The sequence below is a fragment of the Rhododendron vialii genome, chromosome 4a (genome assembly GCF_030253575.1).
Source record: "Rhododendron vialii isolate Sample 1 chromosome 4a, ASM3025357v1".
Classification (NCBI taxonomy): Eukaryota; Viridiplantae; Streptophyta; class Magnoliopsida; order Ericales; family Ericaceae; genus Rhododendron; species Rhododendron vialii.
The window spans coordinates 3893913-3915222 of record NC_080560.1 but is presented as its reverse complement, the minus strand read 5'-3'; the positions used below and the strand labels follow the sequence as shown (position 1 = coordinate 3915222).

General features: G+C 39.4%; 3 protein-coding genes across 16 annotated transcripts; 2 read left to right on the top strand and 1 right to left on the bottom strand.

Annotated features, from left to right (window-relative positions):
- The first annotated feature begins 1254 nt into the window (after positions 1-1254).
- On the top strand, positions 1255-7713 carry LOC131323388 (uncharacterized). Of its 12 annotated transcripts, none has more exons than XM_058355158.1 (7): positions 1255-1391; positions 3862-4052; positions 4355-5125; positions 5246-5354; positions 5446-5538; positions 6816-6970; positions 7279-7713. In XM_058355158.1, the coding sequence occupies exons 2-7, from the start codon at positions 3960-3962 to the stop codon at positions 7471-7473; spliced, it is 1416 nt and encodes a 471-aa protein (XP_058211141.1). In that variant the 5' UTR covers positions 1255-1391; positions 3862-3959; the 3' UTR covers positions 7474-7713. The 12 variants fall into 12 exon arrangements, with proteins under 12 accessions (XP_058211141.1, XP_058211140.1, XP_058211139.1 ...); XM_058355157.1 differs by having other exon boundaries at positions 5434-5538; XM_058355156.1 differs by having other exon boundaries at positions 4355-5171; positions 5256-5354.
- An 884-nt stretch (positions 7714-8597) lies between these two features.
- Positions 8598-15545, top strand: LOC131323386 (malate dehydrogenase, mitochondrial). The gene is made up of 7 exons (XM_058355146.1): positions 8598-9039; positions 10611-10784; positions 10910-11078; positions 11202-11263; positions 11968-12092; positions 13408-13525; positions 15088-15545. The coding sequence occupies exons 1-7, from the start codon at positions 8764-8766 to the stop codon at positions 15226-15228; spliced, it is 1065 nt and encodes a 354-aa protein (XP_058211129.1). The 5' UTR covers positions 8598-8763; the 3' UTR covers positions 15229-15545.
- A 100-nt stretch (positions 15546-15645) lies between these two features.
- Positions 15646-20014, bottom strand: LOC131323385 (transcription factor GTE4-like). 3 transcript variants are annotated; one of them, XM_058355145.1, is made up of 5 exons: positions 17551-20014; positions 17409-17454; positions 17199-17309; positions 16967-17042; positions 15646-16090 (listed from the first exon to the last, which is right to left on the bottom strand). In XM_058355145.1, exons 1-4 carry the CDS (start codon positions 19402-19404, stop codon positions 16981-16983), a joined length of 2073 nt encoding a protein of 690 aa, XP_058211128.1. In that variant the 5' UTR covers positions 19405-20014; the 3' UTR covers positions 15646-16090; positions 16967-16980. The 3 variants fall into 3 exon arrangements, with proteins under 3 accessions (XP_058211128.1, XP_058211126.1, XP_058211127.1); XM_058355143.1 differs by having other exon boundaries at positions 17199-17312; positions 17551-20004; XM_058355144.1 differs by lacking the exon at positions 15646-16090 and adding an exon at positions 16797-16818 and having other exon boundaries at positions 17199-17312; positions 17551-20004.
- Between the last annotated feature and the right edge of the window lie 1296 nt (positions 20015-21310).

Below are 21310 nucleotides of genomic sequence, written 5' to 3'. Positions count from 1 at the left end.
TATTATTCTACATTGTATAAACTACGGCTTTCACACGAACGATTGGATTATCGGTTCTTATGAAGTACCCCACTTTACAGTCTTAGATGAAATTAGACACACCAAAGGTAGAACTGTAGAACAATATTTTAGTAGATCTGTCTTAAATATTGGGAATGGTACTAGCTAGTTTCAACTCATTGTAATAGTACACTTTGTGTGTGTATTGAACGGGACGCGTTTTGAGGTATTGTTTTTGTACTGACTTCATAAGACAATCTTGACCGGTTATTAATGAATGCTTATACTCTTATTACAGAGATAATTAATACTAGTTATGTATATCTAATATTATTGATTTTTATTTATTAGAGAGTGAGATCCTCTTTAGAGTCAATAGTCTCGGTGTGTTAGGTCACAACGTTATATGTATGATAGCTTTTAATTATTAATGGAATTCACGTTCCAGAATGGATTGATGATACCCCATTGAGTAAGCTTATAAGTTCCGATTGTGTCAAACCCTATAGGTGAATATTTGTGTCCGACATGTCGAATAAGTTAAGTGAAAAGTCTCAATGTATTTCATAAATATTGATTAAATATATTTGCCAGTAATTTAATCAATAGGCATCAATGATTTTAATGTGGAAAGATATTTAACTATTTAATAATGTGAAACTCTTAATATAAATTGAGATAGAAACGAGAATGCAATTATAATTCTGCAGTTATATGAATTCTAATTTGTGTAATAAGAAATGAAATTCTTGGAGGATAAGGATTTCTTAATTACTCAAAGAGCTCAATATGTATTTATATACATGTTATGCTCTTGAGATCACAAAGGAGCCCTAACTCAATTCGTGATCTAGCCGCGCGAGGAGTGAGGTAAAACTCCCGGACCTATCTCACCATATAGGTAAAATTACATTCTAAGGTGAACAAATATCATTGATGTGTGAATGAAACAAATTTTATACGTGGCTCTTTAAGATATACAGTAATTGTTGTTACGTATTAAGATTAGACCGTAAAAAAGTAATTTATTATAAATTATCTAGCCTTAACGTAGATGACTTATTTTTCACCCACCGAAAAGGAAATTATAATTCAGGTACGTGTAAGCCAACCCATAAACATCTCTCACCGTTTGGGAAAAGAAAAAAAAAAATCTACAAAGGACGGTGGATCAGAGATTCTCTAGGCTTTGAATTTGGTGGGCCCACTCTAAAGTCAAAGTCTAGATAGGATCGTGCAAATAATGAATAATTCGGGGATAATACTGTGAAAAGTTTAATAAAGTGTCTAAAACCCTGCCGTTATATATTGTTCCCCATAGCTCAAAACCTTTCCTAACATAGCACAAGCTGAACCAGTACGGCGACATCCACCGGCGGCTACGGTTGCCGGTAAATCCTCTTCCTTCTACAGCATCGTATTTTGTGGATTCTGTACTAGGGTTTTGTCCTTCAGTTTTCTTGAATTCTCTAAAACAGGTACTGAGCGTGGTAAAACCTAATCTGTCTTGATCACAGTTTTTCTTTTCCCTGAGAAAAAAACTGCTTTTGAGCTTAGAGTTTTTCTTTAATCAGGTTGAGCGATTATGTATGTTCACAAGCACACAAACATGTTTATGTGCCGTGAAGCTTATGTTGTATCGGTGTATGTATTGATCACCAGACATGCTGGATTAGGAAAGTGAAGGAAAAACATGGCGTACAGTGAGAATTATAAAGAAAAAATTGGAGTATTTTTATGCTAGTTCTACTTCTAACGTAGTTTTCCATGTAATGATTATATGGAAATTGTTTCATGAATTTCTTCTTTTTCTTTATATCATCTGGGAGTAAGAATTTGGAAATTGTTTCTGGTGGCCCCCCACCGTTGAATATCTTGGAAAATTTGCACTTTAACTCATTGATTATAATAATTGGAGTTATTTGTACCTTCTAAAATCCTATATGTGCCTCAATAACATCATTTTGAGCATATTGATGTCCTTGTTAATGAGTTGGGATTCGGGAAGGGGTTTGGGTCAGTATAAATTATTGTTTTTAATCAGTTATTTTAAGCCCCTAATGTTAAGGGAACTATCATGCAATCGATTGAGAAAGAGAATACTCATGAGGTCTGTTGAAGAATTTTATTGGGAACTTTATTACTAGTAGTGCATATTTCAGTTCTGCTGCTATTCTCTGCACAGAAAACAGTTAGTTATAGGAAATTTGTTTTTTTTATTAAGGAGATTGTTTTTTTGTAGTTGTATCTAGTAGTTGGCTCCGCTCGTGTAAATTCATGGCCCCGTCACTTCTCAGGGGAGTCCGGACCACATCGTTGATAGGTCTCCGTGATCGTGTTACTTGGTTTCCCTTGTCAGCCTATTTGAGGTTACATGTGGATTACGAAAACCTTGTCCTTGCATCTTTGCCCTTCCCTAATGGTATGCTCTTAATCGATCGACATGTTCCTTTCGGCATGGCCAAGCCTATTCTATGGAATCCACACAAGAACGTCCCCTCTTTTGCTTTACTTAACACCGCGAGTATCTTTCTTTAGCTTGGCAGCCTAGGCGTATCAGCTCTCCTCTAGAGCATTTCTAACCTACACGTCAGTCACTTGTCTCCTATAACACCTTGTTGCTGGCCTAGATCAGCCCCAGGGACACATCAAGGTTGGCGTTGTGGGCATTTCTCCAAACACAGCTCTGCGACAAACTTGTACATCTTAAAGCATACAGTTAGAGTTGAAGGTTCATCAAGGCTCCCGTGCCCCTCTGTCAAAGGAATAGGGCCTTGTTTGGTCTTTGTAGGGATCTCCACTAGAATTTAATTTCATATCTTAACTAAAGCACTTGGTGTGCTCCATACTTGCAGAACATGCCCTAATACCTCTGCAGCACTGAGCCCCTCAAACAACTAACGCACCACATGCTCACATTCCTAAGTAGCTCCATCGTCCATGCTCCTTGTGGCCTTGTCCTACACTTGTGCACGTGCCCTCTTCACCAGGGTGAGTTATCCTTTGTTGGTTGACCCTCTTTATATAGTTAACCTTCTCCATCTTTGTTTCCAAATTTCGAGCAAGTAAGTATCCTGCTTCAGGAGCTCTGTAAGTTCTAGTTTACTTAGTGATGGAAACAAGGTGGCACATGTGATTGGATTCTTGCCCCTGGCCTGGCTAAGCAGATCATTTCACTAGTTTGAGAAGTTGTGAACCCCACCACAATCCCAACTAGACACTACCACAGTGATTGAAAATTTATATTGACTTCAAGATTTGAAGCCATTCTTGTATTTTGTAGAGGCTTTCGAGCGTTGCAGTTACTTTTGATCAAAGTGTAGTGATTTGATTACCCTTGACTTTGTGTATAGGTGACACCGTGATAATGACACCCCTCGGTGCCTTTTTGGTTAATGATACCACTTATTTTCCAGACGCGGAGTTGTATGTTGATTTAACTCCGCTTGTGCCGTGCTTAGGTCTCATCTTTTTTACAGCCGGTCCCAAGCCCGGTTAATGAGGAGGGTTATGTACTTATGTGTTAGGTAGCTGAGAGCTAGCACGTAAAAGCCCTGTTAGATCTTTATGACATGAATCCTAATATCTCAATGGAAAAACTAGATTCATGTAGCCGACCCCAATTGATTGGGACACAAGGCTGGTTTGGTTTGGTTTGGTTTGGAGTTGTATGATCATTTGGTTCGTTAATGTGGAATATCGATTGCAGATGGGTTAAAGTGTGCCTTAGAAGTTCTATTGGCTAATTGGGTCGAGTTTTTTATGTCAGATTTTTGCGCTTGCAGCCTCTATTGATTCATTTTCCTTTGGGGGGGAAACACTTTTCCCCCGTCGTGACAGAACTCATCCGACTTTTTACAGGTGAATATTGCCGTTCGGGATTAGCTTTCGTGCATTGTTTCTCATTTGATTGAAGGAGGTCTCACCATGTATGTTTGAGCAGTATAACATATCTCAAAATGGATCTGAAATTCAAGGGGAAAAAATGGGTCGGGAACATTTACCAGAAATTTGAGGCTATATGCCATGAAGTTGATGATTTTGTGAGCCAGGTAGGATTTTCTTGTCTCTCACCTTTTTTTCCCCCCATCTATAATTGAACTTCATTTTGTGAGTTGTCAAATCAACTCGTCAGTGCTCCCGTTATAGGAGAGCCTGCTTTATTGTTACCCTGCTTTCATAGGAGAAGTATTGCAAGACATGTCTAGACGAGCTTATATCTATCCTTTCATTCATGATGTTTCTAGCCATCTAATACAAGCTATATGGTGATAACTGTGGGACTGTGATTTAAATATGTTTCCTGATCTCTTAAAGTGAGGAACCTACTAAATTGGAGTGTTCTTTCGTACAGGATACCGTTAAATATGTCGAGAACCAGGTGCATACAGTTGGGGACAGTGTGAAAAGATTTTATGCTGATGTTGTGCAAGATATAATTCCTTCTTCTATGGGGAAACCTGGAAAACATGAAGCTCAAGCAGTGTGTTCGGCACAAAATAATACCATTGAGACCCCGGTCAGGTCAATGATAGCTCTTGAAGAAAATCCTGTATATACCAATATCAACCAATCTTCTGTGGAGGAGTATCCAATTTATCCCTTAAAGAATACACATCAACATTTGATCCCTCCACCTTCTGCCAATCAGGTTAAATTAGCAGAGCTCGACTTATCATTGGGACCAGAATTCAATGCTTTGAATGATAAGAAGTTCCATACTGTTCTTGAAGAAAAAGATACGAAGGAGGAGTTGGTAGATAAGAAGTCTGACATTCTTGTTGAAGCAAATGACACAGAAAAGGCAGTGATCGATGAAAAGTCTCTTGAGGTTGTTGAAGAAAATGGTGCAAAGGAGGAACCATCTCAGCCTGAGGAGTTTGAGTTAATCTGTACTGAAAACAAGAACGTGAATGAAGCATTATTATTAAGCGAGTACATTACTGAAAAGAGTGGGATTCAGTCTGAAGTTCCAACAGCAACTTTGCTATGTAGTACCCAAAAGGAAAACGTTGATTGTATTAACTTTTTAGATGATGTTGAGTGCGTTTCTAATACTTCTAGCTTGTTGACACCTTCTGAGATGAGCTCATCAGTTGTTTCAAGTGAGAGTAGGATACCAGAGGTGGGACTTATTTCTACCAGTAGTTCCCTATCTATAGCCACTCATGGTATGTTAGACTTTTCGGATGAAAATGTCATTAGAGCTGTTTCTGATCTCTCGGATGCTCTATCATCTTCTCAGTCCTTCCCAGTTCTATTTTGTGACAACAAGGATACGGATATGGGGCTTACCAAGGTTGCGGATATGGGGCTTACTTTCTCCGGCAGTGCCCTGTCATTGGAATCAAAAGGTGGGTGCTTCAGATTTTGGAATAATGGATAGTACTTATTGGTCATTTTCTTTTAATTACTTTGTTTTGACATATATAGACATATCCACAGCTGAAGATGCTGCTTCTCTTGCTGGATCATCTGCAAATACGCATTGCTATGAGTGTGCTCAATTAGAGGTTCTAATGTCTTCCCTGGAAATTGGTATGGCAATGAAGAATTCACCTTGGAGACACGTTTATTGTCCTTGGTGTTTTTTTTGTGGATCTCCTTGTCCTTTGTTTATTACTGTTTTACTTTGGTGCCTGGGATACTATAAAGATACCAACAGTTTATGTACTAGTTTACTAGTATGAACAATAGTGATGAGAACTTGCTTCTTTTGGTTTTTTAAATGCTTAACTGAGAGTGTATTTTCAGTACTTCCATTGTGGCTGGCTCATTACTTTGACATGCTGCTATTCTAGTATAGGCGAGGCATGAGCTCGTCGTCCTAGTTCAAGTCCTAATCCATAAGATTTCAGTTATCAAACTTTTCTAATGCTGTGTGTACATCATTACTTTCACCACTAGCTTATTCTCTCAATGGAATGTCTTTTTTGATAACCAGGTGTCCAGCCAGCTTACGCATACTTCTACTAATCCTAGGAGACCATAACCCCACCGTCCACTAGTGGGGGCCCCACTTGAAGCCGGAGCAAATGCTCCGTATGAACTGGCCCCAAAGGACTTGATAGCACTTGAGAGGTTTCCTGAGACCTTGGGAGGGATCAGACCCCTAATTTCCAGGCCTTGACCAAGGCCATCCCCTTGGGGTTATCAATGGAGTGTCTTGTGGTTGTTCGTCTTATAATGTCTCTCGCATTAAGTGAAACAGAAGCACCCTCTCTGCCAATCATCAGCTTGTCTGCAGTCTTATTAAAGAAAAAAAAGCAACTTAGAAATTTGTAGGCTCGTGTGATTAGGAACATTATGGCTTGGAAACATTCAAAATTGTATTCTCAAAGTGCAATGAAAACTTTGGATGCATTTTCGATGTATAGTCCCCTTACTTTCATTACAGTCCTCTACTTCGTACCACACGAAGTTGCCAAGATTGCTTGCCTTTTTCCATCTTCTCTACCTACCTAACTTTCAGTTTAGTTTTTTATCCTGATACAACATAGAGCCTTGGCCGTGCTTTGCTGATGGTCATTTATCTAGTTGTGGACATGAATTTGATGCATTGTACTTATTTCATGCTCACATGATGCCAATGTAATACACGAATATGGTCACTAACATGAAGCATAGGACATCTTCACTTGGGTTGTCCACCTTTAGTTCTCATTATTACTGTTTTTTTTTTTGTTTGATACCAGTATGATAAGACCTTCATTCAACAAAAACTTTAGTTGGACGTGTCTCTACTGTTTTGATGGCATGTTCTGTGCTATTTGAATGTATCAACTGAGAGCTGATATTGAAATGCTTTTCAACAGGAGAGGCAGATAACTGCAGAGTAGATATCACAGATCCCAGTTTGGAAAGCATCGAGTTGTCTGAGATGGCAAAGCCTGATGAGGGTTGTGTAGTTCTGGGCCGTAGATTACTCTATGCTGACTCTTGTAGAGCACAAAGACACAGATCATACAAGGTAACTCCAATTCTTCTCCGACAAAAAAGGTGGGATAAAAAAAGAAGTTTAGAGAAACACGAACAGAAAATGTTAGTTAAGTAAATTGTATGATTCTTGATAAATTAAAAGTCATCTATGATTGCATTGTGTCTTGTTGATTTGGTTTCATATATCGTGCTACTATCCATAATGAATTTACCACCAGAATCCTATATGCGCATCCAATGACGTTGATTCGTTCTTCTTCTTCGTTTCCTACGAGAAGTTCATTCTTATACGGTTCAATGGCGAGCCTAAATGAATCTCCTTTTGTGGTGTTGTATTAGAAAATCCTACAAGATGCTTTTGCTTCAAAAAAGAGGATAAGTAAAGAGTACGAGCAGCTGGGAATTCAGTACGGAGACATTGATATCGGGTCAATCCAGCAACAACCTCTGAATCTTTTGCCCCCCTCTTCCACTTTGGACTCGAAGAAATCATCATCTCAGGAAACATGGGAACCTGAATGGGAGCTTCTGTAAATACAAGTACTCTCTGTAGATTTAGTGCAACGGAACTGGTTATGCAGTCTCTCAGATTGTTCAGATGGAAGTGATGAAGATGAAGCCGGTTCTTTCTATATGTATATTTTGTCGTATACATCTGTTTAATAATATACAGCGAGGTTGTTTACGCATCCCAAGTAGTAATAATTGCCTGTTTTATGATAGATTGGACAGTTCCTTTTGATAAATTTCAAGAAATCCTGCAACGTTTTGTAAGAAGGTTTTTTTTTTGTGTGCGTGTGTTTTCCGGAGGAGGAAGGGAAGAAGCCGAAGATATTCTTTCGATTTTGGTTACTTTCTATTTATGTCGCTTGCTCTTTTTTAAAAACTTTAATTCCTTTCAATTCACATTCGACTCGTTAAAAGTCTGTTCGAAATCAACTTTTTACATCAAAATATATCAAAAGCTAGAACGCATTATTATAGATGCTAAGAATTCGCTCCAAACTTGAACACTGTACTAGGTAATCTCATAAATCAGCTGCGCGAACTTGATTCGATTCAATTAAAGCTAAACAGACTAAACTCATACCACTTTTTTTTAAAATTGAGATGATGACTAAGGTTTTATTAATCCGCTTGACTCATCTCGTTTTCAACTATAAAAAAAAATGAGCATTCTAAAATTTTCACGCCCTGTTTGGACCTATGGTAGAGAAAAGAAAAGAGAATGAGAGTATTGAGGAAAATTTAGAGAAAAATTTATTGTTCATAAGCTTTTCTTTTGATTATTTTCTTCTCTTTTTCCTCTCAAATCAAACAAAGGATGAGGAAAATTTTGTATTTTTCTTTCCTTTCTTTTCCATAGCTATGAACAAACCCCAAATTTGGAATTTGTGAAAAAGAAGAGAAAAGACAAAAAAAATCTCTCTCTTGGTTTGGTTTAGAGAAAAAGATGAGAGAAAATAGAATAATCTTTCTCTTATTTTCTTTCTATTCGTTTTAACTCAACGATGACAACTAAATACAACTACACAAGGGTTGCGCTCATTGCGAAACTCAACCCAACACTTTACGGGCACGAGCTGACGACAGCCATGCCCCACTTGTGTCCGCGTTCCTGAAGGTGCCCCTCTCATGACAATATGAAATTTCGAAACTAATAAAGATGATGCAAGTGAGCTACGGGAAAAAAACCCTAAAAAATAAGAGGGGGCTTTGAAATTCACTACTTTAAAATTGCAACTTGTTGCCTTCTACTTTCCTCTGCTTCAACGACTCATCTCTCTCTCTCTCTCTCTCTCTAGATCAAAGGTAGGGAAAAAAATGAAGACTACAATGTTGAGATCGATCCAATCATCTCTCACCAGGGCCAACAATTCCGCGTCGTCACCATCGACTCACAGCCTCCTCCGCCGCGGCTACTCATCGGAATCGGCCCCCGAGCGTAAAGTCGCCGTCTTGGGCGCCGCCGGCGGCATCGGCCAGCCGCTCGCACTCCTCATGAAGCTCAACCCCCTCGTCTCCCACCTCTCCCTCTACGACATCGCCGGCACCCCTGGAGTCGCCGCCGACGTCAGCCACATCAACACCAGATCTGAGGTCCTCTCTAATGTTATATTAATTCAGTTTGTTTTTTTGATCGAGGATCATTTGGTCAATTGTGCCTCTTTTTTCCTTTCGGTTTTGATACGTGACCGGTTTTTTTTTTCTTTTCATTCTAAAGCCTGGTCTTAATTTGTTCTAAAACACGTATAATTGTCTCTCTATGTTTGGCTTAGATCTTTTATGAAGAGGTACGAAAAGGGGAACAGAAAACGATGCAATCACACAAGAACGAAAAAGATTCAAGCAATGTGACGCACACAACTTTAAAACACACTCTGGACACGATGTATCTGGAACTGTTTGATGCATGTGCTGTTCGATGCATGTGGACCCAAGTGCATCGAACTGTTTTGGACACAGTTGGGTGTGTGCGTAGATTTTACAAGAAGATTTAGGTGGTTTGGCTTGAGTCTGTGTCCGGGCACAAAGATCGGTTGTTGTTTTTTCCCACTTATGTTGTTCAATTGGAAATAAAAGCACTGAATCATTCGGATCAGATAGTTGTCTATGGCTGGTTATGTCTTTGGCAGTTCAAACTTGTTATGAAAGAGGAGAATTTTTTTTTCATAGCTGAGGTGTCTGGGGGCTTACACTCACCTGGGGACCCATCCTACCATCGACTAGTAGGGGCCCAATGAAAGAGGAGAATATGATGAGCTTGCAACAGGGATCGGATCCTTTCCAGTTCAAATTTGGGCTGGAGGAAACAGTTCAAATCTGAACCTTACCTTGGAAAAATCAATGATTTGTATTTGCTTAGAGACTCTTCGCGGGAAGAGTAGCAAATCCGAACCATTGATTGTAACAATGAACGGTCCAAAATTGGATTGTATCTTCAAGTCCAAGACTTGGACCAGAGAGGATCCAATTCCCTTGCAATATGAGTAACTCTTTCACATATGGTTCTACATCACAAACACCCCTTATATATGCAAAAGCCGACATAAAGAATCAGGTCAAATCATCATTTAATAACGAGGAAATAATACCGCTTTGTTCAATTTTTAGGAACGTATTCCCCGTGAAGGAAGATATATATGGTCTACTCCTATTTTCAGAACTTATTTCATCTGAAGTAAAAAAAATTGTATGGTGGTGTTTGTCGAGTGAGACAGACATTTCTCAGGTTTATACGATTATGATTTACGCCATGAAAGTGATAATTTCCACGTTTTAGGTGCATTAAGAACCTTTTTTGTTATATTTTTTTGTAATGGTCTTTCAAGATGCAAAATTTTATGGTGGTTGTGGGGATATAAGTTCTAAAAATAGGATTCTCCTAATAACGAATGTGTAGAAATCCTCCTTGCTATTTGTTCGCTTGTGGGTCATGCAGGTCGCAAATGGGTTGTAATTATAAGTTTATAACCATAATTCGGGTTGAATTTGAGACGCTACTCACAACAACTTCTAACTTCGTTTCTCAATTCAATCACATGGTTACATGTCTTTGTGTACGAGTCCAACGTGTGTTATTTGGGCATATCAACTTTATTAAAGCCTGAAATGATTCTCTCTCGTCTTCAACTTAGTAACATATCTATATTTTTGCTTCTCTGATGTAGGTTGTAGGGTTCATGGGTGAAGAACAGCTAGGGAAGGCTTTGGAGGGATCTGACATTGTCATAATTCCGGCTGGTGTGCCAAGAAAACCTGGCATGACTCGAGATGATCTCTTTAACATCAATGCAGGAATTGTCAAATCTCTGTGCACTGCAATTGCTAAGTATTGCCCAAATGTGAGTTCCTCCTTTGGCATAAACATTCTAGTTCCTGAATTTTTTTTGTTCTTTTCTCTGCCTAATTGCCATGTTGAGTGTATCATGTGAGTTTTGAGATTTGGATTTTGGATTCTTGTCATCAGGCACTTGTTAACATGATTAGCAACCCTGTTAATTCAACTGTCCCGATTGCTGCTGAAATCTTCAAGAAAGCAGGCACATATGATGAAAAGAAGCTTTTTGGTGTAACCACACTTGATGTGGTTAGGGCTAAGACTTTCTATGCTGGAAAGGCAAGAGTTCCAGTTGAGGGTATGCCTCACTACCTGCTTGTAGAATAGTAGTAATTGTCAGTCGTTGACTTAATGGAAAAGATACATTTTTCTCCACGTGGAGTCTACTTGTGGACTCAAATTTTCTGTTTATTTGTTCCAGGGGTTAATGTACCCGTCGTTGGTGGCCATGCTGGTATTACCATTCTCCCATTGTTTTCACAGGTACTGCATTTCTTTGCTCTTTATTAGCTGACTATCCTAAATTTGTGAAGCTATTATGACTGCCACGTTCTAGCTATGTAACATGGACTCAGGTTTGGGTGTTGGGTGTGGGTGTATGACTAGGATCAGTCATCGGACACATCAACTAGAGAAGTTTTACATGGTGTGGGTGTATGACTAGGATCAGTCATCAGACATGTGAACTAGAGAAGTTTTACATGACATTATTGGAAAAAACTATAAGGAAATAATAATTTTCATCAGAAACTTCAAAAAATTTGTAAAATAATCATTTGAAAAATTAATTAGTGGACAAATGTTTTACATAAGAGAGGAAATTAGTTTTTTTATTTTATTTTATCAGAGAGAGGAAATTAGTTGACAAGTATTAAAAATTGGTTGTGTGATACAATGTTTGATATCAAGGTATTTCCATTGGGCAATGCCAAGAGTAAGAATACATTGACTTTAAATAGATTTTAATGTGTTGAGTCTATTGATAGTGATGTCACTCCAAGCTTTATTTTTCTTTGAAAAAATAAAAGCAAAAAACTCAAGCATCAGTTTGAAAATCTATTGGCAACGATTTCAGTTCAAACTTTACTCATCTCATGTCTTGACCTGTTGTATTTTAGCAAAATTACAGATTAAGATAGCTATCCATTGCATCTGTTATGCTTATATACGCGTTTGATTGCTGATAGGCCACACCGAAAGCCAATAACCTGTCTGGTGAAGATCTTATGGCTCTAACAAAACGAACACAAGATGGAGGGACAGAAGTTGTGGAAGCAAAAGCTGGGAAGGGTTCAGCAACCCTCTCCATGGCGTAAGTTTGGGCTGATACTTGAACCTATTGTTTTTCTGAATTTCGAGGCACTTTCGAATGTTATAGGGTTGTGTTAGCGCTCGAAGTTAATATTTTGTCAGAAGAATGATGTGATTTTCATGGCTTTTCAACCTGAATTCAACCCTTTTGTTAAAGGTTGTGTGCTAATCTTCTTAGGGATGATTGTAAAGTGAAAAGTTTTGTTCTGTGCTCCTTTATAGGTTTTACTTGCTCTCATAAGTTTGAGCTTTCAAGAGACATAGACCTTCATCATGGATATATGCTGGGCTGTGGATGTTTTCTGGGATATTAGTTGCATATTTCGTTTTTGTTTATCTAATAAACATGCTATTCTTTTCTGGATTGACATACATTGTTGGAAGTTTATCAGCCTTGCTCTGGTTTAATTTGTAATTTGAATTTCTATCGCACGCTGTTTCTGGAATATATATGTGGATGTTAGATCCTGCATTCACTTGTCAAAAAAGAGAGGATATTTGGTTCCTGAATTATGTGGTGTGGCACATTGCATGTATTTATGCTGTTCATTTAGTTCCTTAGTTGAAGGGAGCTCCTAATGTGGCGCCGCTCCCCCCTTGGGGGCCCACTTTTGCGCTCCCAAGGAGCCTGCTCCCATTGAGATGGGAGATCGCTCCTTACGAAGATGGGAGCTTTTGTATGTCCTTTGTATAGAAAAACAGGGATTTATCACTGGACTTTATTAATTGGTCTTTGATGAAGTCATGTGTCTAGTTTCTAGCCCAGGTCATGACTAACACTAGCCAATTTCTTACACTTATGGAGGACTTGGCCATATCTTTACTTCCTAAAATGATTGTACTTTTAAAGTGCATACTCTAGAGTCTGCTAAATTATTTTCATAATATATGTACATGCTCCTCTCACGCTCCCAACCTTGGGAGCTTTTGTATTCCCCTGCTCCACCGCCCGCCCCCGCTCCCCCTTCATGCAACCTAGTTTTAGTTCTATTGTTTTTTTTTTGGCAAATATTATTGTAACTTATGTTGTTTTGTGATTCTGGTTAAAAGTTGTGTTGATTGTGTGGGTATCACTTTGCATGCTTGAAGGCAGATCTAGATCTGTTGGTTTTGCATTGCTGACTCTCGAGATATTTTCTGGTTTCGCATGTACAGTGTATTCAATCTACTATATATTTCCATGTGGTATGCTTGTGTATTCTTCTTTTTTCCTTTCTTTTTCTCTCGTTACTAACCCTCAGATTGCAACTGTAGTTATTGTTACTCATTAGAAGTTCTAGAATTGGGCTTGTGATTAATGATTATTGTGCTTGCAGGTATGCTGGAGCTATTTTTGCTGATGCTTGCTTGAAGGGTCTAAATGGCGTTCCAGATGTTGTAGAATGTTCATTCGTGCAGTCAAGCATCACAGAACTGCCTTTCTTTGCTTCTAAGGTGATAGACCTTAACTATACTATGGTGCTTTTAATTTAGGAGCAATTACTTCCTTATCTAGGTTTAAAATGATTGTTTTGCCTGTGTTGAATCAACTGTTTACGTATGTGATAATTTGTCTCCTCAAAATCCTCTAAGTTGTAATACACAGATATGGATACAGATACGGGGATATACATAAAAACCTAGTTTTATGATAGGACTATAGGGAAAAGCCTAGAAAACTAGGGTATTGTATTCGTGCAAAAAATAATTTCCGCCACTGTAGAATGGCGAGAAACCATTGTATTTTTCCAATGCGTCATAATACTGATCTTCAGGAAATAGGTATTAGTTTAGGTAGGAGATGTACTTCATCTCTTGAAGGCCCTTTGGAAGTTTCATTTTAATAAATCAAGTGTTAGCTGTTTATTGAAGTAATGTAGTCCAAGGGGCAGAGCAGTAGACTAATCCAACAGTCACCACTTCGTTTTCCAATTTGCACTATTCTTTGCAGAACAGAACTATGGCCTGATGAGTATGTCAAATAGGACAATTCAAAAAGACGATCCCACAGTAAACACCACCACCTTGATGTTAGATTTGCAATACTTTGCTTACCTCTTATTCCTTCACAATAGCCACTACCGCATTGCATTCTATATATCTTCTCTCCATCCTCCTTTTTTCATCTCAATCATCTGACGACCACCATCATCTTATTTTTTCTTCATATACCACCCACCACCATCACCAATAGCATAACCATTCACACCCCCACAACGAACCCCCATGCCATCTCTAAGATCTCACCACCTCCATAATTGCTATTGTCCGCCTGGACTGCCCCACAGACCACCCACCTGGCAGATTTAAGTAGGTGGTGCTAGATTGATTATCGAAAAGGAGTCATGCATATGATGGTGGTTTGTAAGTATCATAGATTGAGGTCGGGGGAAGGTAAGGATGGGTTGCAGGGTGTTAAGAAAGTTGGTGATAGGATGAATGGGTTTAGTTTATAGGTCACCCATTCTGGACAAAGAGAGGGGCTGGCGGAGGATGTTGCAAGTTGAACAGATATATGTTGCCAAATGCGGTTGTGTTTTTGTAGTTGTAGTTAAGATTTTAACCAAGGCACTTGGCGAAGTGATAATTGTCAAATCGTCGCTAATGAACCCATGGCCTTATGTTAGGAGTCACCTTACCCAAATGATCCCGTGAATGAATGGCCTTTATCGAGTTTGTCCTATTAATACACGAGTCTTCACTGTGAATGTGAACCTGGATTAAAGTGCTCTCTCGGCCTGACTTACTGACCTTGGCAAGCATCATTCGCTTGCAGTTTGTGCTCCTAGTGTGGAGAGTGTTGAGTGTATCTTGAGTGTTCATCATTTTTAAAAGGGGTTTCACCCATTCTTTTGCTTGAAAGAGCTTGTTCATGGTGTCATTATTTTCAGTATGTGATGCATTTTGTATCTAGGTTTTGTATTTGACTTTGGTTTTCTTTTTCCGTCGTGGAATAAGCATATACTAATGTTGCCTTGATTGTGTTCTAAAGTGGCTTGCTACATCCATGCCTGCAGGTGAGGCTTGGGAAGAATGGCGTCGAGGAAGTTCTAGGCTTGGGCCCTCTTTCAGACTTTGAAAAACAAGGATTGGAAAGCCTCATACCAGAGCTCAAATCCTCTATTGAGAAGGGGATCGCATTTGCCAACAAGAGTTAATGCTGAATTGCATTTGGGATGTACATCCCTGTGCTGCAAACCAAACAAATTTTGCACTTTTTGTTCACCTTAGTGTTGTATCCATCAGAGATTTTGTTGCTGCCAGAGGAATTGCTGTTCTGACTTCCGAGAAGAGTAGGCTGAATTTATACATTGGTTTTTTTTTTTTTTCTTTTCGTTCAAACGGAAATTCGAATTTAGACATTGTTATTTTCCCAATAATACCCATTGAGATGCAATGGAAAAATAACTCGAATTTAGACATTGTTATTTTCCCAATAATACCCATTGAGATGCAATGGAAAAATAACATTACACGCTGTTCTTCCATTTACAAGTTTCATCGCAGAAATCCCATTATTGGAAATCAAATTGTTTTTTTTTTTGGTCAAACTACACTTTCACATAGAAATACAATTACGCACTAAAATTCATTGTTGCAAATGTATTAGACAAGCATGCAATACAAACAAAATAGATCCTGATACATTATGGACAACGCATAACCACCTCCAATGAGCCAAACTGTTCTATTTCTGGTCCATTTTAAGTTAATGCAATGAGAATCTAGAGCAAATATTTCAACTGAAATTCCTAGCCGATCTTGGAAATTTACACAGGCTACACAAAATGTTTCCCACCGCCATCATATCCTATTTTGATCTGAACAGTGTTCTGGAAAACTGATACAGAAACAGAAGCCAAACAGGGCCTAAGGGTTCTAAGACTTCTAACGGATGGCACGTTTCTGCAGCCAGCTGGTGAGGCGGCTCCAACACACCTTAATCTGAGTAAGCATAATAAGCTCTCTCAAAATCTGGAAGATGGGCGCCAACAAATATCAACATCCGCCTAAGATATCCTGCCAAATTAACCAAAATATACATCAATAACATGTCTGGCAGAATGGGAAATTCACAAATCAGGGTAAATAAAACAACTCACAAGTCAACTTCAACACAGGAAGCAATATAACCCACAGAACACTTAAATGCCATCAGTTTTGCCAATGGTTCATATCCAACTATAGTTTTAGGCAACTATCCGCACAAGGGTTTTCCGCACAAGTGCAAATGATTTATTAATATCAGGTGACACAAGGGCTAGTAGAATCAAAAGAGTAGCTAATTTATGCTTAGAACACTAAAATGGAGTCAATATTAAGAATTTGTGGTACAGGCTAGGGTATTTATCAATCCACATATTGTCTCTCTGCCTTACCAATGCAGTAGAGGTGAATCTCCCTAAGACATTTCCATGCACGAAAAAACTGATTTTATATTCTTTCAAATTGTTACAAAGATTAAAGGACAATAATGAACATGTTAAGGAGAAGAAAACCCAAATTCTTGCATGAAGTCAAGAAACTGCAACTTTGTGACCAAGAAATCCTGTTAATTTTGACAAAGAAAGACAAAAATGCCCACCAATAGAAAGACTCCACTTTGGCTTTACGGCCAATTGGCCATGGTAATGTACTAGTGCTTGGCAGTTTTTTTTTTGATCCGCGTGCTTGGCAGTTCATCAAGCCAATTATTCTACTTCTAGCTCAAAGCTGTTTTACCAAAGTTTCTCACAAGCCAATGATCCCTGTGCTATTTGGTAGCAAATTATCTTCCATGAGAATGACACACAAACCGTTAATCATAATTAATAAACCAAAAAACAGGCGTTCAAATGGCAATATCAGCAAAACCATTCGAGAAATTAAGACAGAATCCACATCAGTTATATCTACCTTAACTGATCCAATCAAGTCCTAGACGAATGCCCTGCATCTGATCCATTTGCAGATGAACTATCGCTATCAGAATCTGCAAGTACAATATCAGCTTCAATCAATAAACGACTGTACAATCAACCAATAAACCCTTCAATGGCAGATTTACATGAACACTGAAGCAAAATAGTCTTTACTACAACATACAACAAAATAAGCTTATTCCAACAACTACAAAAAAATCCTTTACCACTTGAAGAAGAATCGGAGTCGCTACTAGAACTGCTTGAACTACTTGACCCACTACCAACATCCCCTGGCCTTTCTCCTTGAGCAGGAGAAGTAGCAGCATTCTTTTCATCTGCTAAAATTTCAGAGGAAAAAAAAAGACATTAGCACAAAACAAATAGAATTTAATTTAAGACCAGCATGAAGTAATCCTCCTGTTTCCCGCCCTCACCTTTTTTAGATTCTTTCTGTGCATCCACGCTGCCTGGAGCTGGATTCTGCAATCAATCAAGATGAATCTCTAATTAGTCAACTGCACTTTAACTAATATGGAGTAAAAAGTTACTCAACAAAATTACAATAAAAGACATTACCGTTGGTGGGACAGCAGGTGTAGCTTCTGCTCTTCGTTGAAGAGCAAGTTCAGCCTTCCTTTTGTTCTTGCTCAAACACTTCTTGTAATTGGTCACAAACCTATCAAGTTCCCAAAGTGTCTCCGCATCAACATTGTCAATATCCACTTCAATTTCATCATCACGTTGAGACAGTGCCGAACTCCTCTTCTTAATGATCTGGACAATGCTGTCCAGTTTCTCTGAGGGTAAACCCTGAAGGTGAGTGCTAAGCCGCTGCTTCTCCTCATAAGTCATGTCCCTTTTATGAGGATCATTTGCTTTAGGCTTTTTCGGGACCGGAATCCTGCCCGCCGAAGCCTTGGGTTTCCGTTTGGAATCAACAGTCATCGTCATTGATTCTGCCCTCTCCAAAGTCCTCGTATCAAAAGCAAGTGGATGTGGGGGAACAGGAGGAGGGTGGTGAGCCTTTCTTGAAGTAGGACTAAGCAAACTCAGATCATGAACCAGTTCAAACCTCCAATCAAGACTATACTCAGCCTCAATAGCCGCCCACTTGTCTTCGAAAATGTTTAACAACTCCTCTGCCATAACATGGACATCCTGTCCCTTCGGATTATAGGTCATGGCATTACGGAACGTAAGTCTCACATCCTCTGCAAACTCCCTTGGAGACTTGTACCAATTCTTTCCCAATTTAGTTTTAACTGTACCCAAATCCATTGGGTGCTTAATTATATCATGATAGTCATGGATCCCAAGTGCGCTGGCATTGACTGGCTCGTTAAACACCCAACCATGTTTGTGCTTCATTAACCTAGCGAGCAAATTGTTACAGCTCCTGAACGCGTGACTAATATACTTGTTTATACCAAACCCATGTCCCATTCTCCCACCGTGTTTCCTCCCGCCATTACCTTTTGACTTCTTGTTGCTATCTGCAGCCGGTAACCTATCCTTTCCCAGAAGGAACTCAGCGCTTCGGTAATATGGATTAGCCTTTGGAGTTCTCTTTTCTTTCTCAACAAATTCACCAAATCCATTATTGTTCTCCATCACCGACACACTTAGCTGTTGGAAAGGCCTCGAATCATGATGACCTATCGATCCCACCTCTGAATTCACTCTCACTAAAGCCCTCCTATCATTTTCTGAATAGCCCATCTCTGAATTCACTCTCAATAAAGCCCTCCCATTATTTGCCGAATAGACCACCTCTGAATTAGCCCTCGCTAGAGCCCTCCCATCACTTGGCAAATACTGAGTCTGACTATAACCACCGTCACCGCCACCAATAGAGTAGCGAGCAAGCTGAATAACCTCCTTGGCGGCTTCAAGCTTCTTAACTGAACTCCGCACCTGATCAAGCTCATCCACTAGCTTCCTCTTAAGCTGCCTAATCTCGCTCTTCGACCTCGCGGCTGTCAAATTAATCCTAACTCGGTCGTCCACTTGCCTAATAATCGGCTTAATAACCTCATCTCCACTGGGTGGTTCACCGCCGTTAGGCTCAGCAGCAATTTGGGGATCCCGATTCTCATTCGAAGAATCAATAGAAACCACATCTACTCGAGACAGAGTTTGCTCTTCGGTAGGCGGGGTCTGCAAAGACTGCTCAGGAATGGGGTCACCATTGCTCTCGTCGACATTCTTCTTCTTCTTGTTCTCTTTGTCAGAATTGGCAGCGGTAAAAGTGGTGGCGGTCGTGGTCTCGCCGTTGTTGGTATCATTGCTATCGGGGCCAAGACTATTGTCGCTGTTGATATTCTTGACGGGTTTCTTGTGAAACTTTTTTCTCGTATAAACCTTGTAATTCTCACCCCATACACGGGTCTCTCTCGGCTCATCCGCTGCGACTAATGTCTCTGACGCCATACATGAAACGACGCCCCTAAAAAACCCAACTTATCAATCTCGCCCAAAACCCTAGATTCTTCCCCGACCATGCGAATCGAATCTCTTAAAACCCAAAATCCACATGGAATCGACGAAAACACCCTTTCTTTAACAAAATCCCTAACCTAAAGGGTTGACAAGAAAAGAAAAAAAAAACGACGCCCCAAAACCCTAACACATCAATCTCGTTCAAAACCCTAGATTTAATCCCCGACCATAAAAATCGAATCCTTCAGAAGGAAAAAGCAACTTTAAATCAACGAAGTAAGCGTTTACAAGCACCCAAACTGTAGAAATGAAGAAAAAAGGAAAGGTACACGGAACTAGGGTTTAAGGATATAAAGGGGAAAACTCAGAGAGACGAGAAATTTGTACCTACTTGGGTCGATTTGAAGACGACGGGGGTGAGCCGAAAATGGAGAAGAATTAGGGTTTGTGATTTGGTCGAAGAGAAAACCCTAGGAGATGAATGTGTACAGTAGGCGTTCGATCCGAACTCTCCTCGTGATTTCTTTCTCTCTCTCTCTCCTCTTTTTTCTCTCTCTAGTTGTGTGCAGTGCAGAATCACGGGAGGGGTTGAATTCTAAACACACGCGCCTTGGGGACCAATGATTTAAAGGCGGTTGGTTGTCACGCCTCGTGGGGGCCCACTTTCCGTGTGAGGGATTTGTTGGTGATGATGGACCAGTTTAGTTCGGCCCAAGATGTGTGGGCTGGACCTGAGCCCGATGTGTGGGCTGGGCCTTAGCCGAAGGTAGATTTCGAGATGAGTGATAAGCCCCCGAAAGGAGCTCTGAGAGTTAGTTCGGTTGGTTGGTGGGATTGCGCCTTATATAATTGATCAGGATTCGATTTTTAGAGTCGGGCCATAAGAAAGTAAGGCCACGTTTTTACCAACAAAAAATACTAAAAACTTAATGCATTTCACCATCTCGTTTCCACTAACAAAAAAGTTTCATCATTTTACCATCTTGTTTCCACTAAAAAAAAAGTTTCAGCATTTTATCATCTCGTTTCCACTAACAAAAAAACTTGTGAAACAAAAACAATTTTTGCTAACTCTACTAACAAATCTATCAACAACTTATTCACTACCGAAAACAATTTAACATTTCTCAACTTATTCACTAGCGGAAACACCTAACTTTTTAACCACAAATAAAAATCTACAAATTTTTCACTATCGGAAACACTTCCTATTTTCTTGTGAATTTTTGTAGTTTTAGCATGAATGACCAGCCTTTGACCAGGCAGGAGATAAGATTAGCTGAGGTAATCATAAGCTTGCCCGAATACATGCACCTGACTGTCAAACCTTAAAAAAAGAAGAAGAAGAGAGATAGCACCTGAAAAGAGGAAGTCCCGGAACTCGATAATACAAACAACATTTACACAACATGCTAACGTGACAATGTTCCGTAGATACCTTCAGAAATCACTAGTAATTAATAATTGCTAGTAAGATGCTGCCACATAACCAAGTTGAGCACATTGTCGGGTTTGATAATGTTGGGAAGGTTGAGCACATTGGTTGGTTGGTTGGAATATATCCATTTGCGAATTGAATAAGGTGTCGGATCAACATAATTAAACACGACAATGAATAGAGATCGAGGATCCAAATCCCCAAACAAGAGCATCGTTGCTTTGGAAATTTTGCCTTTATTACTTCCCAATCGTACCACTCCCACAGTCCCGCCACATGAGATCAGAATATAAACATGAAATTGGGGGATTGCCATAAATAAGTAGAAGGAAAATTCTAAAATCAACCCAATGGGCTGAGAATAGTAGGTGTGTAAATGTATATTAAGGGGTGTAAAAAATAAACAGAAATACATATTTTCTTGCCTTCTAATGTGCTTATCGTCAACCCAATGAGCTG